General features: G+C 39.4%; 1 protein-coding gene across 7 annotated transcripts in view; it reads left to right on the top strand.

Moving 5' to 3' along the window:
- The window catches only part of si:dkey-237h12.3 (teneurin-3), a 146,579-nt gene that overhangs the window by 58,087 nt on the left and 60,529 nt on the right, over positions 1-27,963 (top strand). For all 7 annotated transcript variants that reach the window (XM_038699716.1, XM_038699715.1, XM_038699719.1 and 4 more), the window contains 4 exons: positions 4,414-4,639; positions 12,243-12,481; positions 21,306-21,431; positions 23,260-23,474. In XM_038699716.1, the coding sequence (XP_038555644.1) occupies positions 4,414-4,639; positions 12,243-12,481; positions 21,306-21,431; positions 23,260-23,474 (806 nt within the window). The remainder of the gene's footprint in view (positions 1-4,413; positions 4,640-12,242; positions 12,482-21,305; positions 21,432-23,259; positions 23,475-27,963) is intronic.

Below are 27,963 nucleotides of genomic sequence, written 5' to 3'. Positions count from 1 at the left end.
CAAACATACTGACACCTACTGCGTGCAGGGAAATTGAGTACACGAGAAAACACATGGTGTCAAATAATATTAAGGGTCCATACTCAAATAATAAACAACATACACACCAGAACTACTTAAATGTATTTGAATACAGTTGGATATGAAATGGAGCATGCAATTAAAATGTTAATTCTTGGATAAAAATTCAGACATGCAAGGTCAACATTCACTTAATGGGTTGATGCACAGAGAAATCTTATAAACAAGTCTCTTTAAAAAAAAAAAAACAACTATTGCACCATTTGATCTTGACCTCACAAAGAAAGATTAAAGGGATGAGAAACCCCCTTAACTGAGGAAATATTTTGCATAATTAATCACTCAAAATCCACACAGAGTCAAGTTTCAGATCTCAATACTTAAAAGGGCATAACTTGTATAATATCTCAAAGGTGACTAGTGCAGTTACCCCTCAGAAGCCTTTTTAGATTAGTTGTCACAGCTGTTGCTTCTTCCTCAGTAGGACAATTACTAAACTTTGGAATATTTGTATTACAGTTATATAAAATTAAAACAAATTATTTATTTTTGTCATTTGAAAATGTTAAAGTAACAATGTAAGAAGGGAGAGAGTAAATATGGGTGGATAAAACAGTCCTACTGGGCTTTACACATGATGTGAAGGGTTACCCTACTTCATTCAACAATGGGCTGCTCCCTCCACATTCATTATTTGCGTTGTAAAGATTATGTTGATAGATACTTAAGGAATAATCATATGGTATTGGTTGCCTGAGCTATTGGAAAGGCAAATAACATGCCAAAGCAATTGGTTTAGTTGGTGACATGTCCATATCAACAAATACAGGCAACAATACTAGGCGAGGCAGCATAGTATGGTTTATACTTATGGAATAAGTAATATAATTGAATTAAAGCTAGCTAAATAAGAGATAATCAACATGCAAAACAGAGTGCATTTACAAGAAATAATCATCTTGCACTGTGGCTATTTCTAACATGAACCACAAAAAGAGACTTGCGACTCGGCTTGGACTTGCATAAAATGACTTGTGAAGATATCTGGCCTGCATACACTAAACACGCACTGACTGCTGTAGTTCATTAAAGATGCATCTACAAAACAACACAATATTCCAGGGAGTAATGGAACAGTCAGGAGCAGCCACAGTGAGCTGTTAGATGAAGAGCTGCAGGCAACAGGCTGCACACCTCCACCATGTCAGCGAGGTAACCAACTCCTTTCACTGCCTGCTGTTCGCAGACTCATGCCTCGTACAGCATAAAATTAGATCGGTGTTGCTCAGAGAATGATGGAAAAATACCAATTATTTTCGGACTTCATTATTAAAATGACAATAGTTTGTTTTGCTGCCCCCCAAATTCTGTGATGTGTAGTGTGAAACTGTTTTTGCTGTTACCAGTAGTAACTATGGGTGTTTCCAAATCAACAACAATCTCAAGGAATCAACTGAATAAACTTAAAATTAAATAATCAGCAGCTTTTCAAGGCTGTTGGATCTTGCGTGGTTGGTGTATTTGTCTGCAGAGCCCTGCGTCTTAAAGATTCAGAGGATAAAGATGAAAATATTTGTAAGGTGCACTTTTCAGACCAACTGAACATTCTCTGTTTTAAAACGCTATATTCTCAGACTTGCATTTCAGTAGTTTAGACTTTTGTTTTGCTTCTTTATCTTCACAGAAAACCAAAACTGATTGACTGTTTCACTTTATTGCTTCACAGCTAACTCAAACACAGTGTTTCAAGTGAAAGACCGTATTTATACCCAAAAGCTTTTGAGTGCTTTTTTCCCAAGTATGTATATAGTAGGTTTAATTCAGTTCATGGGGTTTAATGCTGCTTTAGTTCTTTGTGGGATTATGCAGTCAGATTTGCTCCATGTCAAATCCTTTCGCCTTTGAAGGTATTTGAGAACCTTATGCTCTGCATGTGTTTTCACCTGAAAACATGGTTCATTTTGTTTTACAGTTCAGGCATGCCTTATAACATGTTGATTCATCAGAAATTGATTCAAGATTGACCATAAAGTCGTGATAGTGACAGTGTTTGGGCTTGTTGAGACTCGTCTCTGTGCTTGCTGTGCCGGCACTATTCCCATCAACCATAATGCACCTGCACCACGTATATTTTTATTGGTTTGAAATGACTGTACAGCATTTTCAAAGCAAGCAGTGCAGCAGCAGAACAGCTTGCAAACTAAACAAGGGCAATCAAGATGTTGACTTGACTTTATGCCAATGGATCAATATGTTGACATGAAGATAAATGGATACAGATTTGTGCAATATCTGTCATGTATCTTTATTTGTAATGCATAATAGGAGGGTGGATTGTTTACTAAGATTCACTGTTTTTACATAGAGGTGGTTATTGTGCATTTAAAAGGTTGCTGCAGTTATTTCAAATGAAATATAATTTCATTTGAGTACTTGAAATGGACTTTTACTTTGTTTTTGATAATTTTTTCACGTCATTATACAAAAAATGTTTTTTCCTCAAAATAATCATATTAGAGCCATATCAGATAATTTTGTGTTTTTCAGAGCCCATCTGATTGTCCGCTCTGCTTCATTTCCCTTTACCCCCTCATTGGGATTGTACTGTTGCACTAGTGTGTGCTGATTTTATAAGAAAATGCTTCTGATGTAAAGTGGAGCTTGTGGCTGCTGGGAGCTCAAACAGTGGAATGAGGCCCGTAGGTGGAGTAAAAGCAGCCAGTGTTGGTAGATAATCCACATTTCTATTAGCCTACTTAGCACTTTTCTAATAGGGCTCACAGTGTAGCCCAGGAGATGAATGGGATGTCTTGTATTCATTATCACTAAGTTGTGGCAGCCTTATTTTTTTCAAATGCCAATTCCACAGTTGATCACAGGAAATTCATGTGTTAGGATTCAGAATTGACTTTGAACAAGGTGGTGTGGGGTGATGAGGGGATCAAATTTGATTGGGTTTGATCAAACTGTAATGGGAAATTAATTATTTTAGAATGGCCTTCTGCACCAGCACTGTTCACTCTTGTCAACTCCTGGTTCTGCTCCACACCATTCATTTTTCATCATTCTGTGTATCTATGTATCTACAGTATGTCTATCTCTGTCTGTCTGTCTGTCTGTCTGTCTGTACAGATGAAATGGATGTTCTAAAGTTGTATTCTGTCACAAAAATTATTGGTTCAACCTGCCCCTGATAAGCTGCCACTCTCCCTGCAATTAACTCTTGGAGAACAGTTTTACTTTTGGTACTCCTTACAATCTATTTCTGATGTATGCCTCCTTTGAATATGAGAAATAATCTTCAGCCATTCCAATACCCTACATGAACAGTAGCCTTAAGGATTTTACCTCAAAGCAGTGAAAATAATTTCCTAGCTCAGAATGTCATACATGTTTACTGCTGAACCACGGCAAATTTGCCTTCATTAAACTACTTGTTCTTTTATGCATAGGGCACAGTTAAAAAGCACAAGAACATAGCAGTGACAAAACTTGCATGATCATAAAATCTTTTCAAAACAATGACTAGTGTTCTTTTAATGAAGTTGTTTTGTCTAGCCAATAGCACAGAGCTGATTTTGTTCCATGGCTAAGTCCACAAGGTGTTCATGCATGGTTGAGAAAGCAAAGGTTATATCAAGCACCAGAACTGACCTCCAGCGTTCATATGCTCTAAATTTAACTCCTTTAGGCTTTATAAAAATTCATGCTGTCAGTGCAAAAACAACAACTCCTAAAAGACGCAACTGCCGGCTTTCTCAGTCTACTCCAAGCCTCTGTAAGGCAAGAAAGACGATACCCATTTGGGGCTCATTGGAGCAAATCAGAATTGTCAGCACTGTGGGTTTTTACCTTTTAAACAGGGAAGATGGATAGATAATCACCGCATGCCATTCTGGGGGGCAATTACACAGCTTTGTGTGAAATTGGAAAACCTGTTCTCTCAGAGCTCTAATGGATGTTCTGGTCATTAGTTATTTGAGAGTCTTCTCTGGCTGTAATCAAACGTGAAACATTGCGTTAAGCGCCCATAAAAGAACAGCTGCCTCTCTAAGTGACCTTCTGTTTAAGAGAACCCAACTGTCAGCCGTGTGGCGTTTTGCGACAATTATTATGTGTGTCACCATAAAAGCAGCTCTTATTTCCCTTTCTTTTTGCAGTGGTTGCAGCTCATTTTAATGTCTTGCTCTTGATTGTATTTACTTTTCTGGGTCTGTTAGGTGGCTGTATGCTGTCATATCTTACATACAAGGCAGACGCGTGGTTGGATCTGCTGTCTCTTAGCAATCCAGTCTCTTGAATCTAGGTGTAATTTTAATCAGCAAAACAAATTAGCTATTTTGCAACTACAAATTAATATTCTGATGTGTCTGTCCCTCTGCTTCACTCCAGGTGACCATCTATCTAGTCAGCAGGGCCCACCTCCTCTCCCACCAGCCCCGCCACCACACAAGCAGCACCCGTCTATCACGTCCCTGAGTCGCAGCTCACTGGCCAATCAGAGGAGCCCAAGCCCCCCACCCACAGCCGGCCTGGCGGCCGACTTGCAGAGTACGGCGGAATGTGTCCAGCTGCAGGACAGCTGGGTCCTGGGCAGCAATGTGGCCCTGGAGAGCAGGTGAGTGACCCACAAGGACCTACAACAGACCTGGGAAATTCAGGTCCAGGTGTTATTATGAAGCCATTTTCACTGACTCAGAAAACTGTAAATGAGCGGGGCCACGCTGCTGTTTAAAATATTTAGTTTAATTTCAGTTCAGTTTCAGCAACGTTTGAAGACCTATGCTATATTTGAATTTTCTACATTTTAATTTTGAAAATCAAGAGAAAAAAATGTTAGCTATAACTATATTTTTCTAATTTAATTAAAAAACTTGTTTGCTTCATTTTAGTTACCCCGAAATCTACTGGCCTTTTTTTTGAGACTCACCGTCAGGGTTAACAGTTACTGAACTGGCAGTGTGTCTGTTGTTGACAAACATGAATTACCAGCTTTATATGAATGCTTGCACTTTTGTGGCTCCATCACACCTTTACACCTGCAAGGGTTTCAGGGAAGCACACAACTAAGCATCGCCCATCTAGGCAGAATGATGTTTAGTATTAGATTGCATGAACCTGTTAAACATTTCTTGCTTTCTGGTGGAAGCTCAGTTTGTATGAGTTGGTAGCCTACATCCTCCCCAAAACTAAACAGCAAGGGAAAAATGAACAAAGTAAACAATAATTCTCAACTGATTTTATTAATGTTTTTAGTGCTACTCCAACATAATAAAATGATAATTCGCTCCAGGATTTAAGTTTGACTGATTTTCAGGCCTATTTTAAGGACTACACCTCATCAGGATAAATTGTCACACCACAAACTATGTGCTTGCAGAGACTGAAAAATATGGTTATTGTTTCACCTCTTTTGAGAATAATTTTCTCAAGTGTTAATGTTTTTTGCTTTTTATATGCACCACGATTGAGGGCTGATTACTAAATTAGACAGACCTACGCTCAGAAGGACGATGCATGATTAGAGGGAACTATGTGGATATCAGAGAGCTTGCCAGTTCAAATCAAAGAGGCTATAACTTAACAAGGAACTTGGTAAGCGGATTGTGTGTTATATCAAAATTTGCTGTGCAAGATACTACTTTGTCATAAGAGCCTTTGCCAAGTTTTCCTCCTGAAACATCAGTTACATCTCTTTTAATCAGTGAGCTCAAAATATCCTGGCTAATGAAGTGTGGTACATTGCGCTCTGACTCAGAAATGGCCTCGAGTAGATGATTGCATTCTAGCCTGATATTTCCCTGGCAGAGCGTACCCTTTCCGAGGCTTAGATGAATGTAAACTTTGAATTTCTTCTGTGGCAGCATGGAGTAACAACCTCTTATGATCTGACTGAATCTATTGAGATATGTGGCGACAGTTTCACTTTCTGGGGAAGATGTAGTGATTGAATACTAACCGCGCAATGACCTTGAGCTGTCTTAGCCGTATCGACTAAACAATATGTGCACACCTATCATCAGATGAGGCATAAATCACTATCACCACAGTGGACTCTAAATCAAGTGCTTGTCAGTGGGTGGGAACAGAGGGCTGCTGTGAACCAACAGGGCCAAAAGGGAAGACCTGGTTCACCACATAATTGCAGATGTCAAGAAAACCACCAGGTTGGGAAATGTAAACAGAAGCTCCAGAAAGTATTTATTAGGCTGCCTTCAGGGGGTTTTGGGGCAGCAAAGTCCTGGCACAGCACATATGTAGTTGGCCTCAGGTACCGGGAGGTGAATTTCTTCTTCAACTTCGACATGGATTTTTTTTCTTGATGTGCCGACAGTAAATAATTAGTAAAAGGCAGTTGATTAAGAAAATATATCACAATGTCAAATATCACAATGTTATGATCTTCTTCTTAAATATATTTCCTGTGACATGACTTTGAAAATAAAGTGCTCATTTGACAGCATTACCTCCTTTTCAGCAATTAGCTGTAATTATTACGTTTGTGTAACCTTTCCAAGCAGAGGTTTGCTAATTTGACTTCATACCAACTAGCTTTCACTGTGAATAGCTTTCAGTGTTCTTTTTAAATGAGTGAAGTGCTGCTCTCAGTAACCACTACTGTAACTAAAGTTCATTATTAAATGGTGAGTGAATGAAGTCACTGCTCTGTGATCGTACTGTCAAAGCTGTGTTGAAGACACCAAGTTTGATTGTGGCTCATATACTCCCTCAATTTAAGAAGATCAAATACATGTGTATCGGACCTTCTTTTACAGGTCTTTATTAATTTTTTACTTAAATGAAACAAACATCAATGCAATGTATTGCAACTTGGACCCGGCTACAGTGTATATTGTGGGGGTAAACACAAATACAGTGTATGACAAAAACAATACTTAGTCCATACTTACACACAAAAAGTCCAGCAATTCTGAAGAACATTTATAAGTTGTCTCTAATGAACTGAAACACAAACTTGAGTAACACAATGACATACACAGGATTGGGAGCGGTCCTGATCCCATGACAAGCAATGAATCAGAATAATTAAAATTTTAATTCTCTGAAATTATTCTACTTCAGCTTTTGTTCTGCTATTCTATATGCAGGCTAAGAGCACTCCATTTAAAGGGCTCAATAGTGCAGAGGAGACATTCAGATCTTTAGTATATGGAGTACTTTTAATAAACTCCTCAGGTTTCCCGTACTAACCACACAGCTTCACTGAAATTGATTTGTGTGATATTTTCAATTAGAGATATTCCACTGAATGTCATTACAAAATGAATTGCCATGTCCCTTAAGAGACCGATGCACATATACGGTAATTATTCTAGAGCAGTACATAATCCTTTGTTTAAAATAGACTTTACCAGTATGTGTGAAATTTGTATTTTTGACGCCTTTATGTCACTCTGTAAATGCTCCACTAGATAAGATACAGGTAGCTGTCTTCTCTTACATATGCATGTCCTTTGGATCCCACTTCAGCTGGGTTTTTTTTTACACTTACATTCAATGAGATTCAGTTCGAACTGTCCTTATGACATTTCAGAATGAATCTTTTGCAGGCTTGCCCAGCCACACGTTGCAGTTATAAATGTACTGTCAATCCCCATTGGATTCATGTGTCAAGTGAGTCCTTTGGTGAAATGAAATTATGTCTCAGCTCTAAAAATCATCATGTGGTACAGTGTCCCGCAGACAGTACATTTTCCTGATGGAATTTTCCTTGAGGGGGGGGGGTGCGAGAAAGAATAGCAGAGGTAATCCAAATAGGATTTGGTTTGTGTGTAGTTGTTTGTGTGGGATGCACATGTAAATCATGAGTCAGAGACATGCTTCACACCAGAGGAGGAAAATTGAACTTTTTTTGTACATCAGCCACACTGTCAGGATTGCACCAGGACTGATTAGTCATGTGTAAGATACCAGCCAACTAGCCTTTTGGAATAGAAATGAGCTTACAGTGATGGCTGGTTACCTGCCAAAGTGGAATGTGGTGTAGACAAAGTGGTCATACTCAAGATGTATTTTTTTTCTTTTTCGCGTGTGTTTTCCTTTTTATTTATTTTGCCAACATCTTTAGTGCCAAGCACATTTCTGTGGTGATTCCAGAGTTCTACAATATATTGCTTATTTTAGGCTACTGTATAAACCACTGCTGCTGGCAACATTAAGTACATCTGCTTCAGATTATTTTTGCTAGCACATGTAAAAGCTTACATGAACAAAGGATGCATGGTGAAGAGTAATCTGAATAGGTCATAAAAAGTCATTTCACAAGAGAAATTTAACCTGCAGTTGCTAAAATACACCAGCAATTGGCTTGCAGTGAAACATGTCCACACCACAATTGATTAAGACACAGAGTAAGTGTCTCAGGCCTAGAGTTACATTCAAAAACCACCTTAAATTTGTGTAAGTTAGAGCTTAGCACTTCTTATGCCAAACCTTATCAAAGTCCTTAAATATAATAAATTCCATGTGCAAACAATCTGAGCACTCTTGAGCGAGTGATTCAAGATGGCACCACGCTGATCTCCGTGGGCAGAATGGTGGAAAAAAGCTCGCCTGAAATACCATCATACTGGTGCAGAGCTAGCTGTACTAGAATAGCACCTGCTGGCAGGCCCCCTGACGAGAGGGCAGGTGGTGATCTGGGGGAGACCGACGGCGACGGTAGCAAGTGTGAAAACGAGAGCCCGCCACATCTGTAGCCTTTTTTTTGGCCGTGTATTAAAGCGCCCTGATTATTCCAGCTCTCACCTTGAAATGTTAATGCTAACACAGAACAGCGGCTAATAGACAGATTACATATTCTGAGGGCTTCGATTTGCATTGTTTCTAGTGTGCTCTCTCACCCGTTCAGCTGGAGCTTAGTCGTAGACAAATCCACCCACTCACTGTTTAGTCTTTTGTCCTCTGTGAGGATGTTTTCAAATGTCATCCTGATGACAAGCAATGTTGTGAGAGCAGAGGAGACCAGGCTGGCTGCTGCTTTTGTGTTACAGGCTTCTCAATGGGGCAGACAGGCGTGCACACAAACGCACTGCGATCACACTGACACACAGCCATTCATATGCTCTCTTCCCGTCTCAGTCTCACACTCTCTCTCTCTCTCTCTCTCTCTCTCTCTCTCTCTCTCTCTCTCTCTCTCTCTCTCTCTTTCACAACATTGCTATCACTAGGACTGGCTGGATTAGCATAGTAATGTGTCTTGTTGCATCACACTGGCTGTAATCAATTTACAGCCGGTCATCCAGTGTGTATAGCTGTAGACATTTACACTGGTCCGCTGTTTGTTAATCATGTCCAACAGCATTTCCTCTTAAGACCCCTTTAGTCTGCTCTTTAGGAAAAAAAAGAAAGAAAAATGGCAGACATGAAAAACATCAGCACCAGAATTACTTTAAATGCAGAGTGCAAAAAAAATGTCCAGTGCAGGGATTTGTCTCGGTGATACTGGTATACACAGATTCTGACAACAATCAGTTTCACTCTCTTGTAAAAAACAATATAAATGACTGAAATATAGCTGACTTTCTAGTTTTAAACCACCCACGGTGTGCCATATGTTTCTGGTAAATATATGTTCATTCAGATTGTTCAGTGAGTTACACACGTTTTTATTTAGATATTAAATTATGCCCTCTCTATCAGTTTTCAATGTTATCATAGGCTCTGTGGCACTGTGCAGATGTGCCTTTGGGGTTTTTAGTTCAGGTGTCTTCGACTTGGAGGCCATGAGAACATTATGTACTCATATCTTTGCATAAATAAAAGCCCAGGTAGATGTGAGACCTTTATTTACAGGCAAAATTGCCTCCACATCATCTCTGCAACTTGCAGTCACCTCCCCACAAACACACACATACATGAACTCCCACGTCCCTTTCTGTCTACCTCATCAGCTTGCATCCACTTACACTTAACTCCCCAGATAGCAGTGTGTATTTGCCTGTGTCTGACTACACGTCTGCCGCCTCCAACGTTGTGCAAGTTTTGACCTCAATTCATACCCAACTGCATATTACAGATTCTGCCGCAGCTACAGCACAGATTGTTCCAGATTGAAGAATCTGAACTTCTCAAGGTTGCGGACGACCGGGGCATTGTCATTCTAGCAGTGACACACTGTAACCTTTAAAAGGAATCCCTGTCTGTCCATGACTCCACGTGTCAGTCAGGGCATTGAGGAGCCAGACGATCCAAATCTGACATTTGTTCTTTTTAGTCAAGAATTGATCAGAGCAGGTTCTAGCCCAGAGATAACCTCATAGGAGATAGGAGGCAGCTGAAATATCAGCAACATGGTGGAAACATGAGCAATGTATTATGGTGTAGGTTTATGATGTGTCATTTCTGTTAAATGTATTTTACAGATACCTGATTTACTTCATTAGTATGCTTTTGGACCACTAAGAGTTGAAAGTCCTCATAAACAACATTTAGTCCAACTAAAAGAATATTATAGTTAATTAAATAGTTTTCATTAACTATAATACAGCTTCCCTAGCTTTTTGACTCACCGTTCCTATCAGATAATCAGGGAAATTCTGTGTCACTACATGGATTTTCAGTCCTTAACTGCTGAGCTTCAGATTATGCACCCAATTAGCTGTTCTTTGGCTCTTTTAGTACAAATTCACTGTCAGGATTTAAAAAGCCTTTGCAAAACTTACATGGAAACTTCACAGATGCCGCACAAATAATTGATGAGCATACACTGCTTTATCAGTTTATTGGTGTATTTAAATTAGCGGTTACCATGGTAACCCGCTCCTCCCGGGATCTATAGAACACATAAAAGAGTCTAAAACGTTATTTAAGTCTTTTAGCAGAAAGTGGAGGATGAGCGGTGCTTTCTCTACACCTTACTCTCTGAAATTAAACTATTTCATGATGTTGTAAACATTTGTTTGTTTAAAGTGGTATTTATATAACTATTTTTTCACTTTTATTTTTTATATTATATATGTTGCAATTGTTTACTGCTGCAATGGCAATATTTTGTTGCTAGATTACTTTGTAAATTATTGTTTTTAGTGGATGTTTTAAACCACTTGAACTCACATCTTATACAGGAAAGTATTTTTAACTTTTAATTTGGTAATAGCAGATCGCAGGAGAGTAAACCTAGACGAGCAAGTGAATTTGTAACACTTATCCCACTTTATTTAACCTATGTTGAGGTGTTCTTAAGCAAGGCACTCAACCCACACTATTCTAATTCTAATGATATTGTGACGGTGCTGGCCAGGTTCTCTCCGGTTTTAAGGAGAGAATTCATGCAGAGTGAACCTCAAAATAAATAAAAAGGGTTGTGTTGAACTAGTTTATTCTAGTTTTTTATTAGTGTTTTTAATTAGTCATGTTTTACTGTCATGCATATGCTCAACTCCTAAAGTAATCCTGGTGAATGATTTAAGACTTTAATTATAGTTATCTATTATGTGAAAACAAGAGTTCTTAATCAACAAAACTGAATGGCAATTTGTTTAAAAATGAACAAATTCCACAGATCAGGATTGGATGAGCATTTGCAATGCATGGTCAATCTGTCCAATTTCCCTGGCCATCCCTATAAGCCTGGAGGCATTTGGGTATTAATCTCTAAGTAGTGGCAAGAGTGGCAACAAGGCTTAATTCATTTACTTAAGAGCTTTTCATGTGGGGTTTAAAAGTTAATAGGACGATCACTCCATAGTGCATTTGATTAAACACTCTTAATTACCCCAGGTATAATGGGCTATTAGCAAAGGCCCAGTTGTAAAAGGGCAAGTGGGAGATGATTGTTTTTATGAGGTACTTTTTGTTCACCTTTTCCAATGTCACGATACTGAATATTAGAATTATAACCCAGTTCCTCTTACAGTGTGATACACATGGGAGTTAATGGTATTGTAGGATGTCTGTGTCTCAGTCATCCAGGTCATAGTTATCCAAGGAGGGTTGAAACAAGGGCAACTGGACTTCGTTGAAGATGTGTGAAGAGGTTTCGCCTCTCATCTAAGAAGCTTCTTCAGTTGTAGGGTGTACTATTACAGGCTGTTGAGGGCAGATTGGGGACAGGAACAAATTGGGGTCTTTTATCCAACTAAATAACATTTTGACAAAGATGGACACATACAGTGAGCCGTTGCAGAGATCAAGCCTATGACTTTTGGGATGCTGTATTGAATCTTTTCTCCTAATTGTTTTTGTTTTCTTCACTGCAGGCATTTTCTTTTTAAAACGGGTACAGGAACGACACCTTTCTTTGGTGCAGCGGCCCCAGGTTACACCATGGCAACCGGGACAGTTTACTCCACACCGGCTCGCCCTTTACCCAGAAACAGCCTGTCCAGAGGGGCTTTCAAGTTCAAGAAGTCGCCTAAACATTGCTCCTGGAAGTGCACCGCCCTGATTGCTGTGGGGATAGCTGTGGTTCTGTCCATCATTCTCTGCTACTGCATAGGTAAGGTTGAGATCAGACTGTAATCTAGTTGGATCACATACATAAGAATAATTATCACTGATTATGTGTTCTGAAATCACAAACACAGCCAAATTACATCATTAGATTAAACAGTGTGTGACAGATTATGGGATTAAGATTATTACTAAGATTATCATATTAATTAGAGCTATACACCAGCTAGTTTAGTCTCTTTTAAACAAACACATGTCAAGAGTCAGACTTATAGTAAGTCACAAAAATTGGGATGTGAGGCTGGACTTGGATTTAACTAATTTAAAACTTGACTCCCTGAGGTCTTGACTTGACACTTGAGACTTGAGACTTCAACAAAACCCAGTAACAATAAAAAATAAACAAGACATCAACAGCCAGTCCTTGCATATTTAGTTAGTAGACCTATGTGTAGCTGGGACTTGGTCCTGGCAATGGAAAAAACTTAATTCAAAAACAATAAACTCAATTAAAACTCAATAAAAAATAAATAACAGTCATAGTCAGTCTTTGCATATTTAGTTATTAGACCTGTGCGCTGAAGGGACTCGGTCCCAGCAATGGAAAAAAACTCTTTGAAAGGAAAATGTCAAAACCATAAACCATGCCATTTGAATGGTCATCATTCAAACCTGAAAGTGTGTAATCTTGAATTGCAATTTGTTTATTAAGAGTTATGATTTGATGACTTGGGCTTGCTGTCACTTAGTTAAAGCTTGATTTGGACCTACCCCAAATCACTTTATGACTGCTTACATCTCACTCTTACTGTCTCGCTTTTACCCATGCATTCTCTCCAACTCTTACAATTCTGTACAGTTAACAACACTTGAGCCTTATCAGTTCAAGCCACACTGCTACTAGCCTTTTAAAATACATCTGTCCTTCAAACTTCCAGGCTACACCAGCTCCACTGTAACAATTAAAAAAAGGCCTCTCTTTACCTCCTCACTTTGGTCCACTTAGAAAGTTCAGTCCCTGATTGTGTCTGGAAGCAGTTCAGGAGGTGAAAATTATCCGTAAACTGCTCACATTACCAGACATTTAAGGCTGAACATCTGTACCGTCGGAGGGCTTAGATCAGAACTTTCCCCTTGATTTTCTGGAGCGGCAATTCAGAGAAAATATACATACCTGAGCCTGGCATGAGGATATTTACACATCCTACACATGACTCTTTGAGTGGATGCAAGTTAAGACTATTAGATGCTGACATTATGGACTATTTACATCTTAAAACTGCATTTGGAACAAATCAACCATGTAGCCAGACAAAATTATCAATACATCAAGGCTTTGGCCCAAATATTGCCACTTAATACTATGTGATTGTCAAATGTGGAGGTGCAGCACAAGCTGTCACCCCTGTATGTGAAAACCAGTAGTTTTTGTGCCAGAAGCTATTTATTTCTTTCTGTTCTAGGGAGAGAAAACATGACTCTATTATCTTTGGTGCCATTAGACAATCTTTAGACATGTCATTCGGTCAAACGGAACCAATGATAGACAAGCTGCCTAGTGTGATGAAGCCGACATGCCTCTTAATCTGTATGAAATTTCATCTCTGCCAGGGGTATTTCTATTTCACTGCCTTTTCCTTTTTGCAGAAATTGCAGATGTCCTGATATGATTCAGTAGCGTATGTCTGACTAAGCTCCCAGTCAGATAGGCAGATATGGCCCCAGTACAGTTTCCATCAAGACATTCCTGTCTGTTTCCTTTTGACAGAGGGTGGTGCATCATCCCCGCATTTCTGATCCCCAGTTCACAGAACGTCAGCCAATTTATGACCTCAGGGGTTTCTTTTAAAACACAGGCAGGGAGGTTCAAATGGCCAGCACAGATGGCAACATCAAAATGAAACACAAGTTTAGGAGCTGAACTCTTAAAACAAAGGAAGCGGTCCCAAACACTTGAACTTTAAGGAAGACCTTGGTTCACAAAGTCTTTGTTGTGCTAGAACCAAAACTGGCTCATTCTGTCAAACAGGAAATGCTTTTATCTCGGTCAGGAAGATAAACCAATGCTCATCCTCTCCCCCTCCTTTAGGCAGTATTTCCTATGAGAAGGCTTTCGAAGGTTTTTTTTTTTTTATTTAAAAAAAAATCTTTTTTACAGCGTGTCAAAGCTGACTTCTTGCTAACCTTTAGAATCTTGACCACAGCAATAAACCCGTTACAGATTCATCTCTCCTCATGCCCTCCCTTGTCATCCAAGCCCTTAATCTTTACACTGTGCCTTTCTCCCTGAGCGGATATATAAGTATTCATCCAGCTTGGAGGCAGGGGAAATGTGACACAGTTGTATAAGGAGAAATATGAGGTTGTTGGGAAGATCCTATAACCAGTGTTTTATTGGTGAATAGAGAGGGGAGTGCTCTCTTGGAGGAGAGGTCATAAATGCGCCATATCAATATCAATATTCACAGTCCCTTTATTGACTAAACTGTTTTGTTATTTGTTGTCGTTCATGATCTCGTATCATAAAATTAGTATATATACATATTTTTTATAACTTAGCTGCTCCTCTGTTTGTAAGAGTCAGTTGCTATTTTTATTTATTCTTGTACTCATGATAGATCTGCTCAGTTTACACAAGAAAAACATAAATTGTTCAGCTGTTGTCACTAACAGTTCTAGCCGATTGGATTCATTTACAACAATTTCATCCCAACAATCACCAACTTGTTTAATTGTAGACCTGTTGGGAAATGCATTTTTGGCCTGATCCCAGAGTGTATGCCTTGTGCTTCAGCTTTTGGTGTGCGTGTGTGTGAGTTAAACAGATGCAGCCCTCTGCCACTTGCCTCAGGTGTCTGAGAGTGTTTCCACCACTTCCTCTCTTTCATCCGCCGCCAATTCACCTGCCAGGTGCAATGACTCAAATAGCTACAATGTGCACTCATACTTTTCCAGTGTCAGTTCGCAGTCCCATTAGTACAAAGACAAATACAGGCACAACTGCATCTGTTATATGTTATGTTAAATGGGACTGTGTTTAAAGTTAACTGTACCATATTGCAAAATGTTTGTTCTATAATGTAGCTCAGGTTAGGTCTAATACACCTTGTGCTATTTTAGAAACAAATACTTCAGATAAAATGTTTTATTAAAAGAATTTGAAGTATAGCCTGCTCATAAATTGGACCCTGGCTAACAGACAACAGCAGGTCCTGTAATTCAAATGAGGCAAACCTGCTGAGGTGAGGCTTTCCAGTTCCAGTTCTGCAAACTAGCCTGATTGGAAGGATTTCAACAATTGTTGAGATAGAGGGAGGCCAATCAGGACCGAGTCCAGCTTTGATGCTCTGATTGGATGTAGAAACAGCATGTGGATTTTTGGAAATGCACTTTAAATTGAACTCCTCAAACAAAACCAAATGCAACAATGTCCTCGCTGAACACATTAGATCAAAATGTTTATAAGGAGGAGATGATATACTTGACCTGATGTCTGACATTTGCTTTTTAATATATAAAGAATGTATTAATTAAAAGTGTATTTAAATGAAGCATTAATTATTTTCGCTTTGTACAAGTACACCTCACAGATTTATAAGAAACTAATTCCCTGAAACCTTGTAACACAAATTTTATATTTTGTGAAAAAGGAGAACATCAATTTGGGGTTCTGTTTTTAGTGAAGGCTGGTTGATTAAAGTGATGAAAATGATTAAAATGATTTTGTTTTTAACAAGGCCGTACTGGTTATCAGAGGAGAGTGGATGATACAGGTGGCTCCACTCATAAGTGAGGAGCACTGTGTTGGAAAAAAGGCTGCTTCTGATTCTAATCTAATACTAATAAGAAATTCCATAAATCCCACAGAGACAGTGAGCTGGCTTCAATTGCCACAGGACCAAAAAACAAACCCTGTCTTGGTCGATTTTGTGTTAGAGATGTTGTCATTCCATTTGAGGTTGTTGCAGATACTATCCCAGAAAACAGGAACATCTTAGCCATGCTCTGAGCTCTGCGGCTTATTTTTGAGGAGTCCCCCGGGGACGTTTCTGGGGAGATGTGCAAGCAGGTTCCAGCATAAAACAATGTTTATCTCAATAATTTTGAGGCTGTTGAGCTCCAAGTTGTTGTTGGCACACCGTGACTCCAGATGGGCCACCTCTCTCTCTGGTAAATGGACTAATTATTCTTGGTGACGATGGCCATCAGAAGGGCGTCCTTTGCATATTTTAACAGAAAACACTCAAGAAGTTGTAAACTTATTTATTGTTTTAAAGTCTTAGGTGCTTGCTTAGCTGAATAATATTATTTTTTTCATTTAAGGAAAGAATATGACATTCACCTATTCACAGCACAATTACCACTGTGTTTCCCAGGTAACAAGACCACCAAGAATCATGTGAACAAGATGGGGAATTTGCTCTGAGAGCAGCCAGGAGGATTTTCTGTGGCTCATGTTGCATTTTCCAGTGCAGAAGTGTTAGTGCTTCTGTACACTAAATACCATGTGGATGCCAGGGCTCAAACAAACATATAAACTTACAAATTCCACCTCCGATTCATTGTCAGTGGGGGCGTTCCACAGGGCAAATTTGACTTCAGTGATTAGAGGCTTTTTCAGCTTCTTGCTCAGGAAGAGAATTGCACATGGCCCATAAATATTAATTGAAGCAGGAATAACATGCAAATTCATAAATTGAGGGCTATTCACCTCAAAGCAATTTGTTGATGAGGTAAGTAGGGATTCAGGCCCTAGTGCACTAAGAGCAGTGAAGAGGGGAAGGCTCTTGGTGGTTCTGTGGTGTGTCTGATACACAAGAGCCCATTGCCACACAGTTTCTTTTAGGGCTGCAGCTAACGATGATTTTAGTATTCAAAGCTTCTATAGATTATTTTAACGATTCATCGATGCGTCGTTTAAGAAGTACTTTTGCTTGGCGGCTTGAAGTCGTTGTGGCGCTGACTCTACGTGACTGATCGTGATAGGGGGCCACACACTACACGAGCTGACAGCGGCCAGTGTCGTGTCCCCCGACGCTGGTCTCCAAACAATGTTTTGTCAAGAAAACACACGTGAAATGTGAAACGCGAAATGAGCGATCCTGAACACGAAACAGCTGTTGTTTGTTGTTATAAAGATAGCAATTATAAAGACAAAGAATATGGGTGAAAGGATGGATTAGCACACGCAAGTAGCAGGGATTGTCTGAGCTACAGAGAGAGCTGGAGGTGAGTTAAAAGGTGCAGCTCCCCGACACCCAGTTAAAGCTTAATGTATACTCTTGTGTAGGGTCTACGCACGTAGCCAGGCATTTGTACTTGTGCGTCTGTGTGTCCGTCGATCTGCAATTACACCCCCAAACACTAGACTGCCGTAACATTACAGAGTTGTTTTTTTCTATAGCTTGAAATAATCCCATACTTTGGACACTTATTTCTTTGTCCCTCCTCTTCCTCCACTTTGCAAACAGCGCCATCATAATCACGTCATGTTCACAGCGTAAGCGCGATGTGCGACAGTAATAAATGTCTGTCCGAAACAGTGTGCTGTATAGTTATATAGATTAAAGCTAGCTAAGTTTCAAGTGGACAGATCCCCGATGACATTGTTTTATAAATCTTTTATTGAGTCCGTCTTTACTTTTTCATGTATTTGCTGGTATGCTTCTCTTAGTTTAAAACGGAAAAACACATTAGCAATGGTAAATAAAGTTAGCAGTAAAATCATTGGGATTCAGCAGATAAAACTAACTGAACTGTACAATAGACATGTGCTTAAAAAGGCAGATGTCATCATGTCTGATAGTTCTCACCCCCTGCATGCAGAATTTAAGATGCTGCCTTCTGGTTCCCGCTTCAGTCAACCACCAGCCAAAACAAATCGATATAAATTCTCCTTCGTACCCTCTGCTATCTCTCTGCTTAACTCTGTAAAGAATAGGTAACGTCTGCAGCTCACTTGAAATTAAACTTTTAATGTTGTGGTATTCATTTACCCATTGGTCTGACCCTGTATTTTTAATCGATGTTGCCGTCTTTGTTGTCATGTACTGTATGTCAACTTCTTTGCTACTGCAGCAAAACTAATCGCCCCTCGGGGACAAATAAAGGTCTTGAACTTGAACTTAAACAAAGCATTGATGAAAAGAATTTGTGTCAATGCATTTCATTAATCGATTTAATCGATGAATCGTTTCAGCACTAGTTTCTTTGGTGATATAATATTATAAAGATATTATAATATAAAGTAATATTATTACTTTATTAAGGAGTAATAAGTAACTAGTAATATATTACAATTTCAGAGTAACTTGCCCAACACTGTCCACCAGCAGCAGCATAATGTTGCTTGAAACTTGGATGGCAAGCTAGCCAACAAACTAACAGAAAACGACGCAAGAGCACTTACAGTAACGTTGCCAATGTCCGAGTATCTCCTTAGTGTGCTAAAATTAGCTAGCTAGCTATAAAAAAGATTTATAGCTAGTGGCTAAACCTCTGTCTCCGAAACCTCTGGCTGATTTTGCCAACTTTGCTGACACAGCCAAACATCAAGCAAGCACAACAACACAAGACATAGCAAGCTAGCTAATAAGTTATTACTTAATAGTCCAACAGAAAGATGGCCAGTTCAACATCCATCCTAATGCCAGTCCGATTTACCCTTGTCCGGCCTCGTGCTCGGTCAGTCACTCTTTCATTTTCTCTTCCTCGATTCCTCCGACATCATCTTCGGTCTGTTTGCAGCCTCTGCCATGCTTTCCATACTGAGAATACAGAGCTAGCTTCTTCCAAGGAACTTCCATTGTACATTCTATACTTTTTTCTACTTCTTATAGCTTGCTTGCCGAAGAGTTTTGTTGATCTGTTGTGGTGCCGTAAAGCATTACTCATGATAGAAATCCTGCCGGGGATTTAAATATTACATAGTGCCATAGAAAGCTCCCCCGGCCCGGAGCAGCAGTGATAGAGAAGTCATTCTCCCTATTACAAGTGAGTGTACCATCAAAATGATTTTGAAGCTGTTATTTTAAGATAAAATACTACATAATGTATGTTGTCTTAAACATTAGCATCACTATGAGCATGTTAGCATGTTGATGTTTATCAGCCTCAGAGATCTGCTTGCTTGGCTGTAAACTTTTTTTCAGGCAGAGGGTAAATTCACTTTGGGTTAATGCTCTTCAGTTGATCTATGCAATTTGGTACCCAGTTCAGCACACAGTGTTTATTCTAAGGATTCTAGAGCGTTTCCTCAGTTTAAAGCCACCAACAAATTAATCTAAGAAATTAAAATATTTACGCAGCAAGCAGTTTGGTATTTAAGTTAAGTAAGGAGTTTTACCGTTGAACTAGACCAAGGAGTATGCTCTGCATTAAGTGTTAGGGACAAATTAGAATCTTTTTAGAGGATTTGTCTGATTCTTGGCAAATGTGAAGTTGCAGATTGTGTCTATATCTGTCTGGATTGCCTGTGATTTCGCACATCGGTACTCGGATTGATCTGCATCTGGTTGAAGTTGGTGAAAGATTTAGAACATTACGAAGCCATTCTATCAATAAAAACAGGGCACCTTATTGATGTAGCAAATATGAGAAGCAAAAACAGAACAAAAGTGCACAGATCTTGCAGGTTTTTCACATTGGGAGGCACTGTCAGACTTGTCCATTCAGAATGTTTAGAAAAGTCAGACTTGTCAAAAATATTGATGGACCAGTCAGCATTCATTTCTGTTGCTGGTGATGTTTGTTTGTTCCACTGGCAACTGAAATGGATTCTGACACGGAGGGTGATGCTGGCTGCACTGGGTAGCCAAACATTATCACTCAGTGTTAAATATGCATTATTGGATTGGTATTCAAGGCTACGGAGCACCTGTTTATTTGATCTACGAAGGACAGTGCTTTATATATCCTCACTAAACTGATGCCAAGTATATTCACCAGCAGGCTTTAAAGAAACCACATGCACTGTTTCTTAACAAAGCACGATTGATACACTGTCCATACTAGTTTTCCATCTCTCTTTTGGTCTCCCTTACATTTGATATTCTCTCTGGCCCCACACTCACCTCTCAAGTTATTTGCTGCAGTCGATATCCATCTTCCCAGCAAGCGACGAGTGTTGGAGAAAAGTTCCTCTCGCAGATCAAATGGTCGGAAATCAAGATGCTTCCTCAGCATGTTCCCTGGCTGGTGACTTTGAAGGAGATTGGCCCTCTCGCTGCGCACACAGAAGCACCTCAGTTTTCCAAAACAACAAGAACACAGTTTGATTGTGTCCAATACTGTGACAATAAAGCTGGTTGGCTGAATGAAGCCAAACACAGTTTAGTTATGTAAGAGAACTTGAGGAGTGTTGCAGCATCTTACACTCTACCTCCTCATGCTGTGACTGTCTGGCTCAATATACTGCCTTACACTTTCTTCAAAGTCTTTCTGTGTCTTCCTCTATCTTACTCTTTCACACAGATGTTACTGCATTTCCGTGTCCTTCCTACTTTGTATTAGACTTGGTGAGGTGTTTTGTGTCAAAATAGGTGTTTGTGTGTAGTCTCTAGAACGTTAATGAACAACACTCCCCAAGGAAACATGCTAGAGCAACAGGGTTCTTAAGTATTGATTGAAATGACATTGTCTGGCCTTTATTGGTGCTGTGTTTACACAAAAGCCACCCATGGCAGAGTAGCCTCAAAAAACAAAACGTGAAATGAAATGTTGGAAGTTAAACTGTTTGTTTTTTTATGCCTGCACTGGATACATCCATTATGCTCTCCCACAGGTCTTTTGTGCTCAAGTGGCTTGATTGTTTTTGCTTATTTGTTTATCAATTTCTACAAGCCCACGCAGCTTTTTTGTGTATTTCACAGCAATGCACCTTTTCGGCCTCAATTGGCAGCTCCAAGAGTTGGACAACCAGCCGGCTTTTGAAAACGGAGGAGTTGGGAAGACGGGGCCCACTCAGTCGAGCATAGTGACTGCTCTGGCTGCTGACGGTAAGGAAATGACTGACATCTGAATAAACCGCTTTTTAACATTCAAATAAGACTTAAAGTATTAATTACAAGATTAATACTGTTTATTATTTTGTTGGCTCCCCAGTATCTTAGAAATGTTTTGGTCATGGTTATTGGCATTGCTTTTTTAAAAATACATTGTGCTATCAGGGTTAAGTTTTTCTTTTCAGAAATGAAAATAATAAACTTAACACATTGATGGCTTGGCAAAAACAGGGTGTTGACCAGTTGTCTGATAACCTTGGATGAAGAAAATGTACAAATAACTAAACTTGTCAGAAATTAAGAAAATAAGGCCAACTGTAATGAAGGCTTTTTGAAATTAAATGCTAATTTAAAAAAGGTTAAATGCTCCTTTTAAAGCACCAAAATTCTAATTATTTAAAACAAGTGATGGTTCAAATGATAATGATATGTTTAAGAAAGACAAATTGCAACAGCAAAACATTTGGCCCCATGAATGACAGAGTGAAATGTTTGATGCTCGATGCCCAGTCAGCCTGTAGAATTTATAGACATCTTTCACCTTCTGAATATTAATTGACTGATTCCAGACAGCTTTGTACTGCCTAATCATAATCTTGGACTATTGTGTATTCAACAACAAGCATGCAGGCGATCTCAGCTCACCTTACAGCAAAAGCCACCAAATTAATCTTTAAGCACACTGAGGTATTTAAAATGCACGGCCACGAAAGCATTAATTGAGTTGAGTAGGCCAGGCAAAAGCTCAATTGTTTAAACTCAGCTAGATTTAAATCCTCATAAGCACTGCTAATTAAGATAGCATGAGGCAGGTTTTGGACTGTTTAAAGGCAATCAATAGCCGGCTATTATTCTCCCCAGAGGTAAACTTGGCTTCCAGTCTTCACTTTGACTGAAGCTAAAGTGACAGGCAATGGCCTCATTACACACACAACACAGGGATGCAAATAGTGGAGGTCTGGAGCAAACAGGTACACTCACAGCTACAGTATACACAGGTCCACACACAAACACATCTTGCGAAATGCAGGAGCAAAGGTTGAGTTGTTATTATGTTGCACGACAACTCTGCATCACCGGCCTGGCAGGTCATTGCCACACTAAACTGTAAAGAGTACAGCTGTATTCCTTCTGTACCAGAGCTTTAGACATCAAGGACTTGAAAATGCTTTACAGATTTGTCTAACAATGAAATCTGTTCTTGTAATGGCACTTTGCAGACTACAGTTTTTCATGTTAGCATTAAACTGGCCATCTCTCCATCTTTGGCACTGTAAGGACACAGTTTAAGGACATCATTCGCAAAATTGTTTTGATTTGCTGTTATTGCATTGCAAGGTAATGCTCAGTATATCTGACAGATTCCATTTAGACCTTATCTGAGATGAAGCCTTACTCTATGAGTCACCAGGGCCAGAGAAGAGATGGGAGATACATCCTGTTGGACTCTTGTAAAAAGCCAATAATATCTGGCAATTTTTTTTAGGTGAGCAGTGCATCATGGACCACAGGGGAGCCATTACTTTTAATCATGTCTTGCTTGGTCACTGCTCATTTGGAAAAGATATGACTATCTTATTGCTAAGTATCTGCATGAATAAGATCACACTGGAAAGCAAAAGATAGGATGCGTCAATTTCTGAAATCCAGAGATCAAAGACACAAAAACCAAGATTGTATTTTAGATGTGCGTGTGAAGGTTTCAGCTGATGGCATGAAAGGCTTTGTGATGACCAATTTATACCAAGTCACCTTATCCGTGCTGTTTGTGATTCTTGAATACCTTACATAATCTGGGTGGGGATGTGTTTCTGTCTTCTAGGAAGGACAAGTGTCCTTCATCAGGAGAACAACTCCATCGATACTGGACAGGTCGACATAGGGAAGAGAGTGGGTCAGAGTGTCCCACCAGGGATGTTCTGGCGTTCTCAATTAAGCATGGAGCAACCACGCTTCCTGAAGTTCAACATCTCTGTACAGAAGAACGCACTGATTGGAGTCTATGGACGAAAAGGTCTTGCACCGTCTCACACTCAGGTAAAGCCTTTATAAAAATGTTTTTAAAATCAGTTTAATACCTTTTTAGATTAAAGACACTATGAAAATTATGACGCTTTATCACTCAATGCAATAAAAAGCATTAATCTTTCTTAATTAATTATGTTCAGGGGTTTTGCAGCTATAGCCTTACTTGGCCTGGTATGACCAGTATCTTATTACTTATTACAGTTTACAAGCTTAGACAGAGACAGAGTCAGTTTATTGGCTTTAAGACTCTGGCCTCTACTTGTGCTACAGTTAAATCGGTATTTGGTAATTCCACTTTTTGGTCCCTCCTATCAAATCAAACAGTTGTTCTCTTTAACTAACTTGAGGATGATGTCCTGCCCAACATCCTGTTTCCACAAGAATTACATCATTTTAAGGGGTGTAAAAATTATGTCTTTAAACCTACATTATTTATTCATTTGTTTTGACCACTTGGGGGCAGTAAAATGCGTAAACATAGAATTAGGTGCGTTCGAGATGACTGCGGCTGACTTTTGCCAACTTGATAGTCAAACGTGAGCAGGGTTGGGGAGTAACATATTACATATAACAGCGTTACATAATCGGGATACAAAAAAAAGTAACTGTATTCCGTTAAAGTACAGAAAATAAAGATGTAATCAGATTACAGGTACATCTGTCCATCAGGAAACGCTGTGAATAACAGAGTTGAGGCAGAGCAGCAGGGGGCCATCAGAGAGAAAATATTTCCATCAAATATGATCCAGTTTCACCTGCTGTAGTGGTGTCATAGTGCAAAGCATAACATATAAAAAAAATTCAACATGGATTTTGAGAATAGGAGATTTTGTTATTGTGTGTTTCTCTAAAACTACACTGAGCAGACAATGCATCATTGAAACACTCTTCTCTTCATTTGCCTATTTAGCATTGAAGTAATCCAAAAGTAACGTTATCAGATTACATTACTTTTATTTTGTGGTACTTGGATTAAGTTACTGATTACAATTTTAAACAAATTAGTAATTGTACCGGATTACATCTTTAAAGTAATCCTCTCAGACCTGAACGTGATCTGCAGGTGAAGGCAGGGGCAGGGTATAAAAATGGCGCCGTCATGTCAGAAACTTTCTGCCTCTTGGCATTTAAAAGACAAATGCTGAGAAATTAGGCAAAAGGTGGTTGTAACTTTGCGCTGCCAATGAGGTTTCAATGTCATGTGACATGGTGAAGTTATGCGCCAGCGAAAGTCAGACATTATTTCTAACCAGCATGCCTAATGTTAAGTCAAGTATGTATCACTTTAAGATAGCGCTGCGCAGTCGCATGAAGTCAAACGCACCTATTGACATACCCTATTCATATGTGATGGTGAATGTGTGTGACTTTCTTTTTAGCCCTGATTTGGTCTCCGCCAACTCCTGAGGGAAATATCTGGCTCTTTAGCTAAGAAACATTCCGCTGTCTTCACCAGCTAGCCAGTAATTGTCTGCCTACCACTTGGTGCTGGGCAGGTAGTGTACAGTGGTCTGTAGGGCTTTTCCGTTAAAAAATAGCTACCTACTGTGTTTGGAAGTGAATCTGTGAGAGTGGTGAGACAGAACCAAGATAGTAAATTTGTGGGCCGTGAAACCAAAACACTCAGCTAAAACAGGGTGAAATGCTTCATAGAGTGGAGGGGAACAGACAAGTTATTAATAATAATAATTCTCTGTGGGTTAATTGTTACAAGAGCCATGTGATCAGTTGTTAATGTTTGAAAATTATTACAGCAGCTGTACGGATGTAAAGAGACCATTTTACTGTGTCTTGAAGCAGCTTGTTGATAAGCAGAATAAAAACTGTTCATTAAAGTAAAAAAAAAGCTGCATCCAACAATGTAAATACATATTATTTAATAGGGTTACTTATCTGCCCTTGTGAAATTCCTTATTTCAATTCCAGACATGTATGCATTTGCAAATTAGAACCACACACTAGTTTCTGTTTTCTCCTCTCAGGTTCGATTTGCCTGTGTGAACATGCACATCTTTCACTTCCACTAAACGTCTACCATTTGCAAATTGAAGTGTTTCCAAAATGTGTCACTTGAATGACATTTCTGGGCATCCGAATGTCCAACTTCTGGTGATGGTGATGGAAGCACTCAGACAATGGCTATTTTCCACCACACTTGACTACAAAAGCTCTTAGCTTCACCTTCTTGACATTCTCTCTTTGTAAAGATGGGCTTCACTCAAGTGTAGACAGTTAGGGCCACCGTTTTATGGAAGAAAGTCCGATGCGAGTGACAACAGGTGAGCACTTTCAAGGTGAGAAAAGGAAGCTCAAAAAAATCAAAGACCAAAAGGTACTAATTAACAAGACACTACTTTTATGTCTCAGGCAATTGTTGCACAGACACTCAAGCTTACCAATGCCGGACATTGTGTCTATTGTGGCCATCTCTAAATTACATGCTTTTCAGAGACCAGGGGCCCAAATCAATGCATTTACTTAACTGAGCATGAAAGACCCCAATGAGAGATATTGACTGTTAGTCGTCACAGTTTAGAAGAAAAGACACCATTTAAGTGCAACAGCCTTTCCACCTTTCTTACATATAGACTTCCTCCATCTGCTATTGAGTGCTTGTCTGCGTTGACACAAACCAAACAAGTCAGAGGAAACAAACTTTTGTGGGTTTTTCTACAAAAAAACGGTTGTAGATCAAGTGCCAGACTAAGTTCACTCAATATAAAGGCTGAAGAATGTACAGGCTCTGAGCGATCCTCCTCTTTCCATGGGGCATCTGGCAGTCTCTCTACGCTTGGTCTCTTGTTTGTTATTCACCGGTATTGTTGGATTGAGATGAGATGGAGGGGGGTTCACACCAGCTAATCGAGATGTAGGCACTTGGCCAGGAGGTTTAGGGCTCGTGGGATAAACTGTTTTATCACTTCCCCCTCAAGCCAACCACACAAAGAAGTCAACTTCCGCCAGGTTAATATCCCTCCACTGCCCCCTGCTCTACTCAAAGGGATTTAAATCACAGTGTTGACTTCACCTGCCCCTTGCTTAACGCTCTCTGTCCTGTCGTATGCAAGTCAGCTGAAAGGTTGCTTGGGTCCATGTTTGTCACTTTCCTGAGCTAAATCCTGTTTTAATGTATTTTCTTATCCCCTTCTGTCAAATATTTCAACATCTATTGTGTTTCTTTGAGGCTGGATGAACATTGTGATTTAAAGCTGCATTAATTAATTTTTGCCACCAGCCAACATACATATGACCAGCTTAAGTTATTTTGGCTGAAGTGTTAGCAAACTGTCAAATTACACATCAAGCAGAGACTAACATCAGCATTCATTTCAAGTTGTGTTTCTGACCTTCTAACTCTTCTTTTAGCTCTAGTTTGGTTTCCAGCAACTCTTATGATAAAATTCTGTTTTAGTGGCTACAAATTACCAGCCTGTTGCTAACTTTGTCTGCCATTTGGTGCTGAGCAGGTACAATAGTGGACAGTGGGTTTATCATTGCTTTTTTAGCTTCCTCCTGCTTCTGGAATTGGGGTTGGTGAGGGGTTATTTTGATTTCATTGTGGACCATGAAACCAATACAAAGATTTGAAAGAGGCCAAAATGCTCAAAAGTGTATTTACAGTTCATCAAAGCTGTGTGCAAACAGCCTTATCTCTCAAAAAACTGCTACAGTGCCACTCTGTATGCATCACACTCCTAAGCAGTCTCTTTTCCACCTGAGTCTTCACTATAGACTCAGTACATCTGTGTAGCTAACTACTGATTTAGCCAGGGGATCTGTCTGCATCTGCTGCGCTCCTCTGCAGCCTATTACCTGTTTGGGGATTGCTGGTATGTGTTACAGTGTTTTCTGCTGCAGTGCTCTGTACCCTACAGCTTCAGTCAAAAATGAGGTTCAGGTGTTGAGCAGGTGCACTGAGAGCAGATGCGCCGCTTTACTCGTTTCACTTGGCAGCAATAACTCGTTACTCCTTGTTTACCCTGTAAATCAATGTTTGTTTGAAAAAAAAATATAGAGACTGTTAACGCTGCATTCCCAACATATAGGAAAGAAAAAATAGCCTTTTAAATATAGCATGTATGTACTGTGTATACTGTAGTATACTTTACATCTGTAAAATCTGACCTTACCAGCAATGACATATTTTCTTTGAATTTATTGTATGTAAGACATTCAATCGGTTTATATCTATCTATACTGTTTATCAGGGAGTCCTGGGTATGTACATTAAAAACAAACAAGAAAACAATAAAAACATCTCAAACATTAATAACACTTTGCTGTCTGTAGATTAAGTATGCCAATAATGTGTTGATATTATTTAAAAGATGATAATTTTTATTTATATTTTGTGCAGGTGCGTACACCATCAGTGAATAACTGAGTATTTTAAGTATCTGCATCTACACCATACATTATCAGTGTTAATTTTACAGATTATGATAAGCACATCGCCAGAGTGTCTTGAAGTGCACTCCCATCAGAGTTAACAATATAT

The sequence above is a fragment of the Micropterus salmoides genome, unplaced genomic scaffold (genome assembly GCF_014851395.1).
Source record: "Micropterus salmoides isolate LMB-PRFRI ecotype aquatic unplaced genomic scaffold, ASM1485139v1 Ms_hic_scaffold_5, whole genome shotgun sequence".
Taxonomy (NCBI): Eukaryota; Metazoa; Chordata; class Actinopteri; order Centrarchiformes; family Centrarchidae; genus Micropterus; species Micropterus salmoides.
The sequence above is the reverse complement of the archived record's forward strand: the minus strand, read 5'-3'. Positions and strand labels throughout refer to the sequence as shown.